The sequence below is a fragment of the Dermacentor silvarum genome, chromosome 11 (assembly GCF_013339745.2).
Source record: "Dermacentor silvarum isolate Dsil-2018 chromosome 11, BIME_Dsil_1.4, whole genome shotgun sequence".
Taxonomy (NCBI): domain Eukaryota; kingdom Metazoa; phylum Arthropoda; class Arachnida; order Ixodida; family Ixodidae; genus Dermacentor; species Dermacentor silvarum.
In genome coordinates this window covers 4636966-4658262 of record NC_051164.1, presented here as the reverse complement: position 1 = coordinate 4658262, position 21297 = coordinate 4636966, and the positions used below count along the sequence as shown (strand labels likewise).

Below are 21297 nucleotides of genomic sequence, written 5' to 3'. Positions count from 1 at the left end.
TTGACTCTTGTCTGCTTTCAATAAATTAGTTGCAAGTGACGCTCTTTCCTGTCCTGACTTTTTTCCGTCCTTGGTTGCGTCTAAACACTACGGAATAAAACCTCGATAATTCGAAGGTTGCCGGACGATGAAAATTCTTCGAATGAAGCGGATTTTCTAATTAACCAAAATTGAATTAAAAAAAAGAAAACAAGCAAGAACTTGTCGCAAGAAGAAATCGCCTTTATTTTCCATGTCCGAGAAAGTTTACTCGAAGTAATCACTGATGCGGGATTACTTGGCACGGTAGTTCGCCGCCCCAACTGCCATGCTTTCCAGCTGCCTCACAACATGTAGCAGTCACCCGCACTGCACTCAACAAAGTTGCAGGCAATGTTCACAGAATCGATAACTCCCGCTAAAGTGGGCGTGCGGGTGCTTGACTCCAAAAATTTGGACTTGCTGGATATTCCGGAGTTCAAAAATGCACCGTCAGGGTTCCCATTGAGTTCATGCATTTTCGCACTCAATTTTTCAGACGAATTGAGACCCCAAAGTTCGATTTTCCGGGCTAAATCGCTGGTTCCGAGCCACGCTACCTAATCTTGGAAAATGCCATGTTGCATTTTTCATTGGCTTGGATTCCAATGGCTCGCTATGTAGCCTCCAAGATTGGGAGGCGCGCTATCAATAAAGAGCTCACGACATCTTCCAGTCTCGGAGGCCATGCCCGCTCTTCCTTGGCTGACAAAACGCTCCAGAGTACTTCACTTTTTCTTTTTTCTTTCTAGTATATGCGGTCAGCACTATCGTCATAATCATTTATTGTGGGATGTTTTTTATTGCGATATCAATTATATTGACACTTCAAGAGGATTTCTGCCGCCGGCGTCACCGTCGCGAGCTTCTGTATAAAGTCCAAGGGCAATAAAATCGTCGCTGCGCGCCGTATGTGCGAGTGAAAATGTGGGGGACGCGTGCTTTCACGGCGAGCGAATGCACGGCGGAGCGCAAACGCGACTTCCTCCATCGCGCCAAAAGCCGTGGGGGTATGGGAGGGAGGGAGGGAGGGAGGGAGGGGGCGACGCTGTGCTGTGGCACCAAATGTGTATCTTGCAACCGGGTGCAAGGGGAACTGGCGACGCAATCTACCACGCGAAAGGAGGAAAGCGGGAAGGCAGCGTGGGAGGGAGGGAGGGAGGGAGGGGCGACTTCTACTCTACTAAGAGCGGCGTATTTAGCACCGGTGCGGGTTGCCGTGTGCACCGTATCGTGAAAGCGATCTCCAGATGACTCTCACCTTTGTATGCGCTGCTCAGTTTCCGTTGAAGCGATAGACCGCACGAACCTTCGCTCGCTGCGGCGGCCGTGCTCGTTCGCGCCAGTGTTTTGACAGTGGTTGTCTGCGGTCATCAAGTGTGATCTATTCATGTTCGCTTGTGCACACTGACACCACACCTGTTTATTCAGTTAGTTAGTTTTTTTTTTTTCTCTATAAAGTTTCGGTTGCTATTTTGAACGTGGCGTGTACACAGAGAAAGTGTCACGAAGACCCATGTCACGGTGATCGGCGCTAGAGCACTGCACGGCCTATTTTTTAAAGCCCGGGCCCGGCCCGGGCTTGTTTTTACGTTGGGCTGCCCGCCCGAGCCCGGAAATCTACGTTACCCGCCCGGGGGCCCCTTTACCTTAGGCCCGGCCCGAACCCGGTCCGAGACCAAAAAATACCACCGAGCAGCATTTAAAAAATAAGGAGAATTAAAGGAATTTATTCCTAAAGCATAAATACATGTCATAAGCAATTAGGAACACCAGTTAAGCAGTCTGAACGCAAATACCAGCGCACAAAGTAGTACGAATGACCCTGCCGAGCAGTATTGCCAGCAGTTTCCAATGGCGCGACCTTGATGCGGCCACTTCGATCGCAGCGCCGCCACAGTATTTTTTCACGTCGGGCGCCTCACTGCAAAGCATGCGCTCGTCCCACTCGGCCGTATTCTAGTACTGGAAGTGCTGCCGGTATGGCGACTCGATCGCAGCACCGTTAGATCTCGCAACCGCCACAGAGTTTTCAGCGGAGCTGTGAAATTGAGTTGGTTCTATTAACGTTGGCTAGTAGTGGTGCTGCGGTGCTGTCCGAATATAACGAAGCATGTCTGAATTATCAGTGTTGAGTGAATGTATTATCAAATTATCGTATCATGTATTGCTTCCATGATCAGTATTGTTTTTCATGTGACGCTTCTCAGTTAGTCACAGACAGCATGCACCAGCACAGGGTCCAGGTGTGAGGCGCCATCAGCCAAATTCAGATTCAACAAGACCGGAAAAGCAGGATTGGGACAAGGTACTTTATACGTATTGTCACGTTGTAGTCACAGTGAACCACCACTGTGGCACAACAGAAGTCACGAAACTAAAAAAAACTAAAAACGAAACTAATCTCAAGTTGAAAACATTCTCAAACGAATGTTTATACTGACATGTGCTTATCTTTTTCAGGTAACCGCATTTCACAGGGTAACAAATGTTAATGTTATCGCTCTATGCAAGCCGCACCTGCATATATCTGAACATTCTCGTGTCTCCAATTTTATTTTATGTCTCTGCTGTAGCTCAACCTTGTGCAATCAAACTACATGCGCAATGCGATTATTACCATAAATTCTGGAAGTCACGTGAAGTCGTGTATAACTAGTCAATACACTTGACCCTGTGGGGATGCGCGACTCTCACACGTCTCCTGTGGTCCGGCTTCACCGCGTGGCTAAGTGGTTGCGGCGCCTTGCAAGAGATGGCGCGAGTGTCGCGATGCTACCGCTACCGAACGGCGGGGTGACTTGTGAGAAAAAGTGGGTTGGGATCGGTGAGCGACGTCCCGCGCGTGCGCCGCCGATCCACGCTTCGCGAGACGTCTCGCGTGGCTCGGAGCGGGGCACCGGTATGGACGAACATGGATCGTTCGAACGCGCCACCGTTCGCGTGACCATACACGTGAACGACTAGGCGATGGTGTCATAGCATGGGGCGAACGTATTCGCTCGCTATCGGGTCGCGGTGAGTCGGACTTACTTGATTTGTCACGCGCCCATGTGAATGTTCTATTGGTTGTAATTCGGCTAGTGTGCATTAGTGTATGAAAGGTGCAATAAATGCCCTTTTGATTGTTTGCACTCCTGTGTTGTCGTTCCTTTGTCCCAAGGGCACATGTGAGACCCCACAACCCGCAGGTCAGATTTCGACGATTGACAAGTGCGCTTGCCGCTTTGCTGGGCGCAGGTTCACCCAAAGACAGTTAGTTTCGTGAATTTGGTTATGCCACTGTTGTTGTTGTGTACAACGTGACAATACGTATACAGTACCTTTTGCCAATCCTGCTTTTCCAGTTTCTTCGAATGAAGACAGAATGCGAACTCAATGCTGCTGGGCGACCTCATCACTGCGAGCAGGAGCATTATCCTCATATAATTGCTTTCAGGGGTATGATCACTTGGCAAGGATTTGTGTCTCGGCACTGTGTTGGTTAGGACGTGGCATATGCAAAGATATCTGGGCACAGCATGCATTCTGTGCCGTGTTGCGAAATCTCGTGAAAGTGATCGTATCCCCAAATATGATAATTTGAGGATAACGCTGCACCTCTTCGGCAAACGTCTGCCTATTTACAAATGGGCAATGTGCAAATGAGCAGACTGCACTTGGCCGCCCCCATTCCAGCAGTGTGTTGCGTGTTTACGTTTATTTTGCAACCTTCGGGCAGCTTCGGGTTCTCTTGAGATTCCATCCCACGTGATCATGACATTGTTCCTTATTAGGACCAGAACTAGCCAGCTTGTGTGCTTGTTACTGTGTATTGTGTGCTTGTCTGCTATGTGTGAATGGGCCGCTTCAGCCATCTTGTGCGGGACCAGGCAAGATATATCCAGCATCCATTAATCATTGTTTATTAGAACAGCTTGATGGAAAGCAGGGCGCTGCAGTCAACCATTTTCTTCTGTGAGTGCAAAAGTGTGTGTGTACAAGGATGACCTGGGAAACATTCTGGTGCCGTGGTGGTTTATGACGTCTTTCCTCTCTGCAGTTGGGCCAGAGCAGGCATGCTGTAGCACGGCCAACCCGTTTGCACACCGGTTCAAGGATGGCCGCAAGATCCTTGAGGAGGACTCTAGTCACCAGTGACAACGATGAGGCACCAGTGTGAGACAGGTGACCCACTCTGCTGCCCTGTGCGGGGGCACGCCCAACACCGTCCAGCCCAGGACTATTTATTACGGACTGCATCAGTGACTGTGGCAACAAGGAACTGGAAGCGTACAAAAATATGGACACATGCGTAGTGTGCAACACTCGCACACAGAAAGAAAAATTGCGTGCGCAGTCCTCCCCACCAGATTCTGCTTTTTCTTGAAGAGGGAGTGTGCACAGCCCAATCTTTGCTTGAGTACTGCCCCCCCCCCCCCCCCCCCCAACTTGTTGGTGAATGTTTTCTGTTTTCTTTTCCACTCCTGTTTTCTCTCCATTTGTGACTCGCAGGTACAGTGCAGCCTCACTGTTTCTTTCTCCGCTCGTCTAGGACTGGCAGTGCCTCCCTCACCTGTTTGTGTCTTCGTGCGGTGTCGTGGGTTGTACGATGCCATGTGGTATAAAACACCATCTGGTACACAAGCTGTTTCCCTTTCTTTGTGCCATCCCTCTGATGGCAGGACTGCATCGGTCAGGCCAATTCGGCACGGCGCACCATGAAAGGTGCAAAAGTGCCAAAGTTCTTGCAGATGACTTTTGTGCTGACTGTTGTAGTTGCACCATGCACAGACTTGCTGTCAGACCATTCCTTGCAGCTTTGGCACTGCAGCTGACAGACACCAAGTGTTGATTTGTGATTGGAGTCTCAGGTGGAGCTTCGGCAGATCTTTTGCGAACTCTTAAGGCATGAAGACTAGTTGGTCTGATTACTGGGAGCTTTAAGCAGGCATAGACAGCCATCCTTGCCTATGAATGTCCAGGTTGCCTAATAGCTGTTGTTCCAGCACATGTCACATGTTGAGTGAAACATCAAAGCTTTGTAGGAATTTCTAAATGGAGCATTTAAAGTCAGTGCTGCGTCTGTCTGCTCTCCTGTCCATTCTGTGTTTCCGCACTGCAAGTCAAGTATGCGGAACTTTCAGTGACTCTCAAACCTTGAGAAGGCTCTCTGTCGACAGCTGTTGTGACCGCCCACTAGGTTAATTGCAACCTTGGTAATTACGGGCCTTGGGATTTTACCAGACAATCTAAGGGTATCGCTACACTGGGCCTGCTCACCATCTGCAGTTTCTGCATATCTTGTGCATGTGAGGATTCCTTGTAAATATGTTAGTGGACATAGCCTTCACTGATGCCCAAAAGTTGGACTACCCGAGCAACCTGGATGGCAAAGTGTGGGTGAGCTCTTGGCAGCTGTAAATAAGTTATCTTTCTTACAAGGACTTTGACCACAAGTGGTAACTTATCTACCGTGCCTATGCCTTTCCTACTTTCTTGTTAACATGAATTCACACCTTTCGTCGCCGTCTGTTTTGTGTGTGCATATTTCAAACTAAAGCTTCTATGTCCAGCAACAGATTTTTGGCATAAATTTCCGATGTACCACCAGTTCTGGCAGGTCCCTGGTTTGCAACATGCATGGTCCAACGCACATGCTGGCCTGAACACAGTGCTGGTTTCATGCACATCAAGTTTCTGTAGTCTAATCCCACTGCAACAAACTTCACAAAGTGCGAGAAAAATTTCTATTGCAGTGGAAATTTTGTTGTCACAAAAATTTAGTAAAAGACTAAAAAATACTGCCAGTAGTTTATTTCCAGAAATCGGCCATTTTCGCGTGTTTCTGGTTTCGAGCCAGGAGCGGCGGAATGTGTTGTTCGCAGTCGGCATCGCAGTGTTGTCATCATGAATGCCAAGAAAGCAAAGGATGGTGTCAAATGAGCACTTGTGATGCAGTCTGCACACAGTGCGCGATGTCGTCAGATGTATCATCAGCACCGCAAAAGCACTTTGTCGTCGTTCAGCTCCAAATTTGCGTGTACATCCGCTGTCGTGCTAAATAAGAAATGTAACATCACAGTGAACATGCTACCTCTCTTATGCTTTTCAAAGCACTTTCGCACAACCCTGCAGTATCAGCACTTGGAAAGTTTGGCTGGGAGGACAGCGGCAAAGGGGGCAACGCTTCGATGTTTTAGTCTGGCGTCATCCACTGGCTCAAATCCTATAGTGCAAGTTGTGTGCTGTGCGTCGCCTACTTTCACGCCATCCTTCAGTGCTTTTTATGGAAGAATCTGCGCAGTCTTCAAGCACGCATCATTGTGCCTATTAAAAGCGTGCGTACGCTTCTAATGACACACATGCGCTGTCCAATATGCTTATCCAATAGGGTTGGCGGTGATAGATTGCACAGGCGCATGCATCATTAGTCTTGATCAGTGTTGCCATGTATAGGTGATAACTGTGTATGTTGTGCCTTGCACATGTTCAATACGGACTTGGGGGACGTTGTTTTCAGGAATAAAGTTCAGTTGTTAGTCCAGCCACCTTCCTGTCGCTTTGTCTATGTCTGCCTCTCGATATTTCCCTTTTTCAAGTTTGCTGGCATTCTCCAAGAATGCCAGCAAACTTGAAGAAGGGAAAAATCGAGAGGCAGACATAGGCAAGACAAAAGAGGCAGACATAGACTATTACCGTGTTGCTTGTGTTTTTGGGTACGTAGATGATTTCCTTGTTCTTTTAAATGTTGGGCGAAGTGATTGTCTCACTGACATCATTTGAGGTGTTTCATCAGTGCTTCAGGTTTGCTCTCGACATCTTCGTTTCACCCACGAAGCACCACAAGAAAATTCCATGAGGTTTTAAGATTTGACTAACCTTTCATCCTCATGGTCACATTTGTTGGGTTCAAGAACAAGAGATACTGCTATACCGTACCAATCTGCCCACTCGCGCGGCCAATCTCGGCTGTTGTCACTGCTGTTGGAACGCCCAGGCGAAGCATCAATAGCGATAGCAAATTAGTAGACAGCTATACGATGTAAGTATTATAGTTTTATCGGCCGTATAAACTTGTAAACATTCACATACTAACTAAATTAACAAGCATGGTGTCAAGCAAACATGAACATGTCTCACTCGATGACCACGGAAACTGGCTGTCTAAACGCTGGAGTGAGGAAGCGCTGCAGCGAGCAGCGTGCTGCCTCTCGCTTCAACACGAACTAAATGGCGAAAACGCAGCATGCACGAAGCTATCTTAGAAGCGTGAATTGGTTTTCGCTTTACAGCACGAAGCTGTGAGCTCTGTCCCCATCACAGATCGCTTCCAAGATGGGGGCCGCGCCATATGCAGCAGCCGCCGGAGAACGCTCCCCTCCCCCCACGGTGCCTTGCGCGCGACCGAAGATGACCCACTTCCTCCCCACTTTTCTTCCTTGCACGCGCGAAACAGAACCGCAATCTTCGACTTTCACTCGCACATATGGCGTGCGACGACGGCAGAAATGCGCCTGGAGTGTCATATAATTGATATCGCAATAAAGACAGATTGGAATAGTTTTGCTTTATACCAGCCCAGGGTTTATTGCTGCTCTCAGGGTCTGCGGTGACATACGGTAACCCCGAAATTATGTTAGCACGTCAATTGGACCGTATCGTTTGAGAATATTTTGCGCTATCATCATGAGCGTCGGCGTGGGAATATATAGTTCGATTGTAGTTCCACCGATGTTTTCGGCTTTACAGGAAAACGTACGCCGTGTCGCCGCTCGACCCACTCTTCCATATTCTAGTATGCTATATGTACAAAGCGTGCTTCTACTACGCGATTTGTGTTGGTTTATTCTGTTCCATCGTTATTTCGAAGCGCGCTGCCATATTTCATTATTCCACCAAAATTCAGATTGGCCTGCTCTAAACTACTACAAAATGAAATTCGGACGACTCTTGCACAGGAGAGTGCTTAGTGCACTTGAGAGTACTTCTGCCGGTCTCGCTGATTATCGCGGCTTAAAGGCGCTAAATAAACGCGCGATATAGTTAAAAATGCGGGAGGCTGTACATGGTATTTCACACGGATTGAAAAAAGTTGTGGAGAGAATTGACATCAGTTTGGTTTGTTCTGCGCCTTCCTGCTTTTTTCCCGACTGCAGGCTCAAGACCTTTCTGTGCTTCTGTTATTTTCCTCTTTATATGCTGTGGGGTCTCGCATGTACTTTTGGGACAAAGGTAGTGGAAACAATCAAAAGGGCATTTATTGCACCTTTCATACACTGATGCACGCTAGCCGAATTACAACCAATAGAACATTCACATGGGCGCGTGACAAATCAAGGAAGTCCGACTCACCGCGACCCGATAGCGAGCGAATATGTTCGCCCCATGCTGTGACACCATCGCCTAGTCGTTCACGTGTACGGTCACGTGAACGGTGGCGTGTTCAAATGATCCGAGTTCGTCCATACCGGTGTCCTGCTCTTAGCCTCGTGAGACGGTCCCGCGAAGCGGGTCGGCGCATGCGCGAAGTGTTCGTGCGTGTTGGTCGTTGATCCCAAGCCAAAGAGAAAAGCCCCTTCAACCTTTTTCTTCCAAGTCACCTCGCCGTTGGGTGGCGTTAGCATCGCGACACTCGCGTCATCTCTCGCAATGCGCCGAAACCACTACGACCACCGCCAGCGCTTAGCCACGCAGAGAAGCCGGATTACGGGAGACGCGAGCTATGCAGGGAAAACAACATCGGGGGACGCGTGAGAGTCGTGCATCCCCACAATGCATATCTGTAAACAGTGCTGCGATGACGGGAGCACGCACATCTACACAAACTTGTGTAAAAAAATGAGCCAGGCGCACTTACCCTGTGCTTCATCGGGACCTTACGCGCGACCTGGCGCAGGCCACCGTCCTGCGCCAGCTTCAGACATACTATTTTCTCAGTCCACACAGAGTGGCGATTATCATCAATGGGGAATTTAACCCCATATGTTAAAATTGTAACATGAACGAATTGGCAACACAAGATCACAACCTCTGGGGATGTAGGGGTTCTCCTCCCCCAAAAACGCTCTTGCCAGAATTCTCCTAACTTACCTGGGAGGCCTTACGTAGGACTGCTTGGGGAACAACTGAAAATCGTCACTTGGGCCGAGGGAGTCGCCCCCAACAGGAACCACCCTGAGACCCCGCCATGATTTTCAATAAATATGTAACCACCACCACCATCTACCTATACAGCACTGTGTGGCGGTTCCCAACGTAAAATGGGACAACGGATCTCGCTCTGTGTGATTCAATTCCAAGCCTGAAGCAAAAACTTGGATTCTTTCAGGACAAGGAACAGGTAAAGAAGCAAAGGAACAAAGCACTGAAGGTTCTAGAACAGAAATTAGCAATAGAAAAAGTGATGAGACATGGTGCAGTTATCACATGGGAGTTTCCCCAAGAGGCCTCCGCAGATAGACAGCCCAATAATACTGAAGCATCCACTCATGAGGAATAGGCAGTGGGAGGCATGGCTTGTGGATGAGTGCCAGGAGAGCCAATTGGCTATTCTGGACCAAGCCCAGCGAGCCGCTCGTGCCAGTGGAGCCCTGGAATAGGGGCCCCAACCAGCGTGCCTTCTTTTATTTATTTTCAATAAAGTTTTTACTTACTCGCTGTGCAGTGCATATCGGGGAGTTTTTTGGAGGTGGCGGTAGTTCTGAAATGTTCAGACAGAAAAACAAAGTTTTAAAACATTCTTCGTGTTTTTGGATTTCTCATCGTGTGTAATAGCATTTCCATGCTGAACAATGTAGAGTATAAAATTAGACAATAGTTCGAAGCAGTTAAACTTTTCGAAATGTAATCTTTATTGCATATATATACACTTCCCATAGAAAATGAACTCATTATAATTGAGACATTTTCGCAGGTACTAATAAAAAAAACTGCAGTAGAAGGCAGCATGTTGCGTGTAAAAAAAAAGCTAAATCGACATGAAAAAAAATTACTCCATCTCCCACTAAAGGGAACCATGTGTGGATGCGAAGCAGCGGGAGATGGTTTCGCGGCAGCGGCCCGAGCGCTCGTCACGGCGCTGCACAGGAGAGAAAATGAGGTGCGCGCACTCAGTCATTTTTATACTGCGGAACTACCGTGGCGCCCCCAGCGGAGTATGCAGCTGTCGCACCGCCTGTCGTGTGCGCTGCTCCGGATTCCAAGAGGAGAGAAAGGAGGGAGCGTAGGAGAGAGACGGGGAGGGGACGCGCATGCGCTGCGGGGGTGTGGCACGTGGGCGCCGCTCCGTAGAGGATTCCTAGAGCAGAGAAAGGGGAGCGTAGGAGAGGGGGAGGGGACGCGCATGCACTGTGGGGGTGTGGGATGCCGCGGGAGGGACGGACAAAGCCACCAGCAAAAAATGCTTCGCATTGAAAACATTATAGTAGTAGTAAAGAGCACAGAACGTTAACATAGCGTAGACCAGGCCCGTAGCCAGGGGGAGGGGGGAGGAGGAGGGGGGTGCTACGCCAGGGCGTAGACATTAAAAAAAATCGCCGCTTAAGCACTCGGTACAGATGGTTAACCAGCGAGGCTGAAACGTGCGGCCCCGGTGTTCATCACTGGGTTAATCCCGACGGTTCATTAAAGTATTTCTCAATTATTGGTTACGCCTTTGTGTTTCTTAATGAGGTTACACACGTTCGGCTGTGACGGAGAGAACGATGTCACTGACGGTATGTCTACAGTTTGCCGTTATCGCTTGCATTCGATGTCCCGAGGTTGCTCGGTGGCATGGTTGGCAGCATTCGCCCGCCATTGCCGCTTGTGATCCTTCGAAATTAAATTGCTTCAAAATTATATCTCCGTTACGTAACACAATGAATGGCTCATATCTCCTTAAAGGGACCTTGAGACTATTTTGTACAAACGTAATGAGTCGTTAAGAAGCAACATAACAAATTCACACCGGAACTTCAACGATCAAAGGTGTATTATTGTTTTCAACCCAGCGTGCACACACGACGCCTGGAAACCATTATGCCATGCTCGCGCAGCATGCAGGGGCTGACCGCAGGAGCGTAATGCTGTTGTCAAAGTGATCGCATCGCGGCGACTTATCTCAGTGGTGTCACAGAGCAGCCACCGCGGTGCGGTCACTTTGGTGGACAGGCTCTAAATTTGTCAGGCATCCCATCCCATGCTGGCAACACTGGGAGTACAGCCATCCTTTGATGATCAACGCCGCTTCGCTCTCGCCTGTATCTCCGATTGGATGATGATATCGTGCGCTTTGACTTCTTTATATATATATATATTTTTTTTTTTTTCTGACTCGGAGCCATGTTGAAAGTCCTCTGCGCATACGCAGTTGCCGGCGGCGGCGCGCGCCCGGCCTGAAAGTTTCAACGTGGACTTTCTAGGGCGGCCACCGTCGACTTGCTTTTGCAAGCAAAAGATAAAGAAAAAAAGCACGCGCTTCAGGAGAGGAGATGACGGAGGAAAGAGCAGATGGCGGTACTTTAGCTGGCTACGCTCCATGGTGGCGACATGCTTTTGCAAGCAAAAGATAAAGAAAAAAAGCACGCGCTTCAGGAGAGGAGATGACGGAGGAAAGAGCAGATGGCGGTACTTTAGCTGGCGTACGCTCCCTGGTGGCGACATTCATTGTTGACTTAACTGCCACCAATTTTTTCTTTTTTTTTTTGCTTATCCCGCTTGGGCCCGTTCAGTGCCTGCTGTACGTAATAAATAAAATCAATATGATACATCTTAACAGCCCATTCTAGTTAGAGTTGAACTATACTGCGTGGGCAGCCTAGTTTGTGTTCCACTTGTAACTAAATTATGTCCCTGCGTAAAATGTGAGCTCACTAGTTTGAGGCGCACCTTTTAGTGTACCCCAAGACTTATTTACGATAAACATAACATCCCCTTTTCATCTGTACAGCAAATAAGCTGACACATCTGAGTTAAACGATGATGTAGTACCTCGCTATTTTTCTGTTTTGTTTTATCCTACATTTTTTAGCCGCTAAAGTTTGACAGACTCACTTTGGAAGAGCAGTTTTGAGCTGCTGAACAGGGCAGATCGGTTGAAAAAGCTGAGGCCAGATGCTGTGCCACAGGTGTTCCAATTCAGAGGGAAGACTAGCTTATTCCAGCATGCATGCTCGTTATGAGAGATTGCACATCCCATCAGGATCGACCAACACAAATTCTTAGGTTGGCTGCCCTGCATGACTATTTTGCAAGCAGAAAAGTATCTCTTTAACTGGTCTCGCAGCGAAAAAGAGCGAGGACAAAGGCTTAATTTCCCATACTTTGCCGTGAATTAAGACGCAGAAAAGACGATGCATGGGCTGTGTAACTTGCCAAGTCGCGGCTGTCACTTGAGCTTGACACTTGTCAAAAAGCACAAATGCTTTCTGACATGTCTCCTGGAAATTCCAGAGATGCCACGTGACAGTTCACTCCATATACGTGTCCCCCCTACCCCTTCAGGAGGACATCCAATTTTCCTTTTCAGTAGAATTTACCACTGCCAACGAGTGACCACAGCATCAACAGGTACAGGTAGGCTGTTTACTTATAGTGTGTAACAATACAAGACCAAAAATGTCCCGGCACCACTGGAAAAGGCAGTAAAAGGATCATGCAGTGTCAAAAAACACTTTTGTATGAAAAAAGAAAGAGAAAAGATCGAAAGACGTACCAACATGTTTTACAATTATATAAAATAGTAAAATGACCAGCAATGGAACCCCCTTATAACTGGTAACGCTTGAAATGAATTTTATTTGTGGTATTTCATGCGCAAAATGCTTTTATTTCCCTCGAAAAGCTTTTTACTACTGCGCGCCAACCGTGCACTGCCGAGAAGTGGGCACTGACATGGCGGACGCCATAGCAGAGGACGCGGTTGTCGCCAGCCTATACGGAGCAGCAGTGGAGGAGGATATCGAGGCACCGTATCACGGACACCACGCGCGTTCAGCGCGAATGCGGGGAAACGCGGACGGCGTCGGCAACAGCTCTGCGCGGTGTTTCGTTGGTGCAGTTATAATTTCTTTCTTTCGCTCGCTCTCATTTTCTCTTTCTCTCTTCCGAGCATAACGCAACGCCACCTAGAAGACTGAAGGCCCCCACACGACGGCGTGACGTCACGCAGGTCAGATCATACTGGAAGTTGGCTTCACCTTGCCCGTTCACTCCATATAAGTGGCGTGTTGTCGCGAAATAAAATTAAATTTGCTCGCTCGTGTTACACGTATAAACTAACTAAAGTGCTGCGTGTACAGTTATGTAGGCAGTTCGGTAAGGAAAAATCGTCAGTTTGTAACCTCGTGCCTTAAGAAGGCGCTTTGCGTATACATGTAAGAAACCGTTATCTAAATGATTGGATGGAATTGATCTAAACGTTTATCATCAGTGTTGGGTATCCCCTCCATATCACGTAGGTATGAGGTAATAACTTTTCAACCCTGCCGTGATTCCTATATATTTAATACTTCCAGATGTTCTTTTCTAAAGCTTCAAAAGCTCTAACAGGATTGTTAGAAAAATGGCAACATTTAACATTACATGAAATTAAATGCCAGCAGTTGAAAGTGGAAGAAACACGAATACTCATAAAATGACACTCATTTCTGCCCAGCAGCAATATAACATTGTTTATTATATACAGCTTGACAGTCTGTTCTGTGTAGAGCAACGCATTATTAGTAAAGGTGCACATGCAACTCAGTGTCGGGGAAAATTTGGTACAATAACATTTCTATGAATGCACTTACTGCTTTGGTACAAATTATTACTTCAAGCATGCAGGAAACAGACGTGCACGATTTTCGTGAAGCAGAACAGAAAGATAGAGATTAGAAGCCTTCTGGAGAACCGTAGGATGCTGGGTGACATTGATGAGAGAAAAAGCATTTTATTTACAAACTATACTGTGGAAACAAAACTGCATAAAAGACACCTGAACTTTTAACAGTTTCAAGTTTTCACTTTGCCTTTATGGCAGACAACTTGTCATTTGCTGTTTTGCATAAGTTGTTTAGAAGGGTGTTTGCTGCTGCACTCAAAATGTAATGCACGACTTGTTGAGGAGAATGCCCATTAACACAAACATCCAGGTCATCAGTATCATTGAGGATACCATACACAAGAGCCACTAATACTTCTTTCTGCTTAGGAATGGCAAAAAACTGAGTGGCGAAGCGTGGACTCCTAAGCTTGTCAAGCACTATTTCTGTGATAAGTACAGCATTTATAAGAAGTTCACGCGGGAACTTCAGCCCACCCCTGATCATGCTCGTAATAAGGACATTTCTTGTAATATCTATCTCTGCATCATCGATTACCAGATTTTCTTTGCATGATTGGCATAACAGTTTCTTTAGAGCTGCATGAGCGCTGTAGCAAGCAACATATGGCACATCTGGAAGCTGTGCCACTTTCTTCTCAATGTCGCCGTCGCTAACTGTGACATCAAACTGGCTTAGCAGCGAGCTGGCACTAATGATAGGAACATCGCACAGCATGTCAATGTCTGGCAACTCAAGCACTTTCTGTAACCGCAGCTTTGTCTCGGACTCGTAAATCTGTCTAATTGACACATGATAGTTTGCACCAGACAACTGACGGTACTGACCAAAGCGATCCTCGAGAGAATCTGTTTGAAACTTGCCCAGCAAAACATACTGCATACCTAGTTCTTTAAGGCAGTAGATAGTGATCTCGTGGAGCGCATGAGTTGTGCGACATAAAGCTGATCGCGTTTCCCTTGTCAAATGTCCTGCATCGTGCTTCAAGCTTTTCCAGTAGTCTAGCCACTGCATCATTTTCTCCAAAAACTGTAACTGGAAACAAGATGTTGCGGTCATAGGCCTTTGTAGGTCGTCTGAAAGCCGCTGGCCCTTTCGTGGAGTCTTAACGTTAGCAATATTCCACCATGTTCAATCAATCATTTTATTATTATACATTAATACAGTTACAAAGTAATAGTAATACAGAAGGAGGTCCCAAAGTAAAAACTGTCAGGGGGACCTCCTGTTAGTACATGCATAAAAATGTAGAGCATACGATTAGCAACTAAAAATAAAATAGTGGGAAAATACAAATCAATATAACCAAAGTAAATGAATAAAAAAAAAAAACATCACATCACCTAAGGCTTGCGATTATGGAAAAATGCAAATAAACAAAATAGAAGTAATTAATCAATCATCCGGTAGTTGAAGATTACACAGAAAAGAGCAACAACAATTCTACTTTGAAATACATATGTAATTTCAAACATAGGAATAATTGAATAGGAATATAATGATTACATAACATCAACCGTCCGCAATCCAACACAGCAACAAACTTAATGTATATGCAGCCAATTGTCAATAATATTCCAGTATATACAGCCAATTGCCAGATAAAGGAACACAAACCGAGAAAAACAATAAAAAGTTGATAAACCATAATGTATGTGCATATATACACACACACATATATATATACATATATATACATACTCACACACATACACATATATGTATTAGTTAACGTATGTTGTTAGTAAAAACTGTTTTAGAAGCCGACGGAAACAGTGTAGCGAAGGGCTTGATTTAATATTTGACGGCAGAGAATTCCAAAACGAAATTGCAGAAAAGAAGGCTGTCATTTTACCGTAGTTAGTGTTTACTTTTGGAAGCAAGAGGTTATTATTTTCAGAAAACCGTGTGTTATTTGTATTGTAAAGTAATTAATTAATTTAATTATGAGGTTTTACGTGCCAAAACCACGATATGATTATGAGGCACGCCGTAGTGGGGGACTCCGGAAATTTGGACCACCTGGGGTTCTTTAACGTGCGCCTAAATCTAAGTACACGGGTGTTTTCGCATTTCGCCCCCATCGAAATGCGGCCGCCGTGGCTGGGATTCGATCCCGCGACCTCGTGCTCAGCAGCCCAACACCATAGCCACTGAGCAACCACGGCGGGTGTGTATTGTAAAGTAGCGTTGGGGGAAGTAGCTCAGTAGGAATGTCACAGTTTCTACTTCTAAACAATAAAAGACCTAGTTTGAGTTGAAATGTGCAGGTTAATGGTAGAATTTCAAGAGTGCGAAAAATGGGTGGCGCTGATGCGGTGAATGAACTATGGGCAATTATTCGGACTGCCCGGTTCTGAAGGTGATTGAGGGATGTCAGGTGTGTGGGGTATGTGTTGCCCCATGATGAAATACAGTAAGTAAGGTGACTGTTAATGAAAGCATAGTAAAGCGATTTTAGAATATGTTGCTGAAAAAAATGTCTTGTTCGAATGAGCACGCGGATGCCAAAAGCAATCTTCTTAATAAGAAAATTTATGTTAATGTTGTATTTAAGTTGAGAGTCTAATGTAACACCTAGAAAAGTAATACAATTAGAGGGAGGAATGACGCAGTTGTTGATGTATAGTTCAGGGGTTATTGTAAGCGTTTTTTGGGACGGGTGAAATAACATGAACTTTGTTTTAACAGGGCTTACATTTAGCAAGTTATCCTTACACCAAGAAACAAGATTCGTGACATCGGCGTTTAACTTTCTTAGACTGTTAATGTCTTTATCACTATTGAATATGGTTGTATCATCAGCATAGAGGATGCAGCCAGAAGAATTAAGTGATGATGGTAAGTCATTGATGTAGATAAGGAATAATAGAGGACCCAGAATTGATCCTTGTGGAACGCCCTGGTTAGTTGTTATTGGAGATGATAAAACACTTCCGTAACTAAGTTACTTCCGTAACTAACTGTTAGCAGCGTGTTGAGGTACTGAGCCGTGCTATTAGCATGCTGAAGGTTGCTATTATGAAGTACTGCCACAGTTGATGAATTGAATAGTGCCAACTTTACATTTTGCCTCTCCATGTTAGAAGGATTGCCTCCAATGACAATGTCTGAGCAATCTTCAAAAGCTCATTTTGTTCAGACTCATGCAGCTCACATAAAGTGTTGAATGATGCTGTCAAAATTTTGGGTGTGGGGTCTGTACTTTTTGGATCAGGGAAGTACATGCACCTTCCTACATTGCGCTGGTTTAGCCAGTTATTTCTGACACATTTCAACAAGTGGACAGGGTCCGCGACAAAAAACAAAGGTCGTGATTGGTCGGCTGGATGTTGATAAACTATGTTTAGTTTCAGGGGGCTTGAAAACAACAACATTGTCTTTCTGTTGATGGAATTGTCAGATATGACAGCAATCACTTGAAACCCAGTATGCTCAAGCTTGACAACTAGCATTCGCAAAAAATCATGCAAGCAGTTTGCATCAATTGTAGCCACTGGCAAAATATGCACATCATCTTTGTTGTTCGAAAGGATATTTCGAGTCATAAAAACATACGCTGTTTTTGCCGGGCTTGCAGTGCTGACTGCTGCACCTGTTATTGATCCGATAGCTTTGAAATCAAATTATGACTGAATGTGGATTTCATCCATCTATCCATTAAAGTTACTATCTTTTCGTGTTCTTTCATTGCGGTAGCAACCTTCTTGGCATATGACAGAAAACAGGAGTCTTGCTGTTCTGTGGCTGGGGTAACTTGTTGAGCGGAGCAGAGACGTCTTATTGGTTTCAGGATGAGGCAATTTTACCTTCAGAAAACCTCTCGGGACCTGTATGCATGCAGTGAAATGGTGTAGAGGAGACTTGCAAATACCAGCAGGTCTGACGAGTAGCGTGCTGCCTTGTTAAGGATGAGCTCCACTTGGGATGTTATAAATTTCATGATTTCCAGGTGCCATTCGTGTAGCTGATGCTGCTGATCATTGCATATCAACTCCTCTAACAGTACCACCACAGTTGCAAGCACTTGATGAGCCCACTGAACATTGTTGGAAGAATAAGGAGTGCGCAGACACTCAACATAATGAAGGATGTCACTTAGTTGCCGCAAGTCCTGCAACTGTGCAGGCACACTGCACCATCAAGTTCCACAATGCGTGTTTCCCCAAAATGCACTTCGACACGCATGCTGTCTCAAACAAACACTGATGACCGCACAAAGGCGCCCTGATCAACAGTCGAATCCAGGAATAGAACCTTCGAGTCCATGTTGATCACAGACCAAAACGGTGAGGTGTTGAAGCTTGGCAGAGCTTGAAGAAATTCAGAAAAGCTTGTGACTTCGTTGTTCTTGTCTTCTTGTTGTTTTTCTTGCAGAGATTTTTCCATGGCAATGCGGAGCGATTCATCCTCAACACATTTTGTTTTTTCTTTTCCGGAGCTTCCCGAGTGCATGCATTTTGACGAGCGATGTATTGAGGGCAATTCGGGAACACACTCGGTACCGCTTCCGGCTTCAGCCGGAAGACTTTCAGTGGCACTTCAATAATCTTCCCCGTCTTTACGTCTGTGTACTTTGACGTTTTAACGTAGTCGCTGGCTACAAAATGTTTCTCGCTGAGCTGAAATGAAAAAAAAAAAAGAATTATATAGGAACACGTTTTATAATGCCAAAAACGTAAACGGCTCGGTTTGGCTGTACAACAAAAGAAGTATGTTCACGTTTCAGGCTCCGACAACACAAGCAGGCCTATTAAGCTGATGCTGGATACGTTCAGCCGCAAAAACGTGCGTTGCGTTAATAAAAAGACCCCGTATCGAATCAGAGGCCATATCTTACCACTGTGTTCTTCGTTGGAGCAAAATCCTTTCAGGAAACCGCTCTTGTCCATGTCGCCCGCCGCACCGGGTCATTCGGAAACATGTGCACTCGCACGCTTGGCTCTCCTGCATAGTTCGACTTGCAGTTGGGAGCGCAACAACAGCCGGGCATTCGTGCAATTCGTTCACGTTCACACAGCACGAAATCAAAAATATATACTATATAGTGGTTCAGAGAGAGGAAATGATGCTATTTTCTGCTGCCTGGAAGGGAGCATGGCTCAGCATCAGGGGGAAGGGGAGAGGGAGGAAGTAAAGATAGGCAAGATGAGAGGGGGAAGAGGTAGGTAGGACGTGGAAAGGTTCAGCAGCAGCAACTCGCCATGGCAAGGACCGCAAGGAGCGGGCGGGCAGGGGACCCTCTACAGGGAGGCAAGTCCTGCCACAGCGGCAAACTCCAGGAAGGATTGCAGAGCTGTGACGGGACTATGGCGGGGGAAGAGCGTGTCTTCCACTGAGATGGCTGGAAGGCCGAGGCTGTGGTATGCCACTGTCATCGCATGCCTTGGGATCGCGAGGGCTTGACAGTGGCATATTGTTTTGAGCCAGTTGTCCGGCGGACAAAGAAGATGCTGAAGCATAGAGCCGATGAGACGAGGAAGAGGTGAAACTGTGGTTCGTCATCTTTGTTGTTGCTGGCCAACATTTAGTCTCCTTGTACATAGTGTAAATAAACCCCCTTTTCTGTAAATCTCCCCGTAACAATATGATATGCTCCAGTGTCTCTGGAGAGCCTCATTTCCTGCAGGCAGGGGAAGAGACGCGCCGCACGCTGTACTTGCAAGCGGCAGGCCATGCGCTTCCTGTCCTGAGGCGCAGGAGGAGCGTCCGTTCCTGCCTGTTGAGGCCGGTGTCGGGGAGTGGTTGCGGTGGTTGGCACGGGCCACACGCGTGTCTGGGTGTGCAGCGGTAAGCAGTTTCAGCAGCCGGTGCCGCGTGAAATCCAACGCTGCTACTGCAGAGCTCACTTGGACCGGCTCGTGATGTGCTGCTTTGGCTGCTGCATCCGCCTCTTAATTCGCTTCCAGCTATCCCTGCATGTGACGGGAGCCAGTGAAGTGAGAGGGGGATGCCGTTCTTTTGTAATGCAGTCAGCCTTGCCAGGAGTAGGGCCACTGTTACGCTTGCTCGGTCTGGTTGGAGCAGCCCCTGGAGAGCCGGATGGGAGTCCGTCAAGATGGCCACGGGAACCTGCGATGGGTGAGCAGCAAGGTAGTCGGCTACCAGGTGCAGACCAGCTAGCTCTGCTGCTGTGGAGCTCGCCGCAAATGGGAGGCGGCACTGCAGGGTCTCGCCCATTGCGGGGACCACGCTGGCTGCCGTTGCCACCACTGTAAGGGAGGACAGATCCGTCCGTGAAGACATGCAGGTGCCCACCAAGATCGTGGAGCTTGGATAGTGCTGCCTGCTCTAGCTCGCACATGGGCGTTCTCCTCTTCTGCTTGCCTTCCAGCAGGAGGTGAACCTCGAGTGCCTACTGGTGGGGAGGCGGTGGCTTCAAACCGCAGTGGGCGGATGCCCAACCAGCTCGTTGTACAGTGCGCAGATGCTGCCCATCCGAGAGGAAGGTCGGCTCCGCAGTCTGCGCACCAGGGCGTCGCCGTCCGGAGTGTGGTGAAGCCGGTCTATGTGCAGGACCCCTGCCAAAGCATGAGCAGCAGGAGCGGCCAGGCCTGGGTCTCTGCCAGGGAAGCAGCCACAGGTGACTTGCGTGGCAAGCCCAGGAATGATCTCATGGCTGTCCGGTGCTCCATCTCCAGCTGTTTCTTGCGGGTCGGCGTCAGCTTTGCCAACGGCAGCGCATACAGGAACACAGAGGTGGCAGCAGCATGGTACAGCAGGATAGTCCATAGTGTTGTGCAGCCCTTGCCCCCCTGGAGAAGCCGGCCAACTGCCGTTCTTACCCGGCGTGCCTTGGTGGTGGCGGCTTTGGCAGCAGGTATCCAAGTAAGGCGATGGTCCACCTGGAGCCCAAGATACGTGACCGACTTCTTCCATGGGATGGGTGTGCCCTCCAGCACCAGTTTCCAGACAGTGGCCCGGGCAGCGGCGGATGGATGAACCAGCAGAGCCTCTGTCTTGGCAGGCGAGAGTAGAAGCCCGATGCTCCTGAAGTAGGTAGCCACTGCATCGAGGGATCGTTGCAGTGACGACCGGATGGACTGCAGCTTGCGCCTGGGTCCATCCATGTGTCCACAGGGCCACATTGTCTGCATAGATGGAGCACTGGGTCGGGAACCTTGGGTCAGCCGGGACCGCTGCAGGGAGTCCAGCCAGAGCCACGTTGAAGAGAAATAGGCTACGCACCGAGCCCTGGGGAACGCCCATGGTCACCTTGTGGGGGTTGCTTAGGGTCCGCCCGGCTCTCACCCGGAGTGCTCGTCCTGTCAAGAACGAGCTGAAGAACTGTCTGAGGCAGCCCCCGATGCCGAGTCCGTCCAGCGCGTTCTCGATGACTGAATGCGGCAGGCCGTCGAATGCACTCTGGATGTCCAGCTGTATGAGAAGGGCCACCTCCCCATTGCTTCTGGCGTCCTCCAGTGTGGATACCACATCGGCGATCGAGTCGGCCATGCACCTGTGGCGACAGAAGCCCATCTGCTGCCCGGAT

The 21297-nt window shown here is 47.7% G+C and overlaps 1 protein-coding gene and 1 long non-coding RNA gene across 3 annotated transcripts in view; both read left to right on the top strand.

Annotated features, from left to right (window-relative positions):
- Window positions 1–7565, top strand: part of LOC119433384 (dual specificity testis-specific protein kinase 1-like) — a 113715-nt gene extending 106150 nt beyond the window's left edge. For both annotated transcript variants that reach the window (XM_037700559.2, XM_049658607.1), the window contains exon 5: window positions 4061–7565. In XM_037700559.2, coding sequence (XP_037556487.1) covers window positions 4061–4158 — 98 coding nt within the window. In that variant the 3' untranslated portion in view covers window positions 4159–7565. The remainder of the gene's footprint in view (window positions 1–4060) is intronic.
- A 2096-nt stretch (window positions 7566–9661) lies between these two features.
- On the top strand, window positions 9662–10937 carry LOC125941426 (uncharacterized). The gene is made up of 2 exons (XR_007464266.1): window positions 9662–9913; window positions 10494–10937. It is a non-coding gene; the product is annotated as an uncharacterized LOC125941426 (long non-coding RNA).
- Window positions 10938–21297: the final 10360 nt, after the last annotated feature.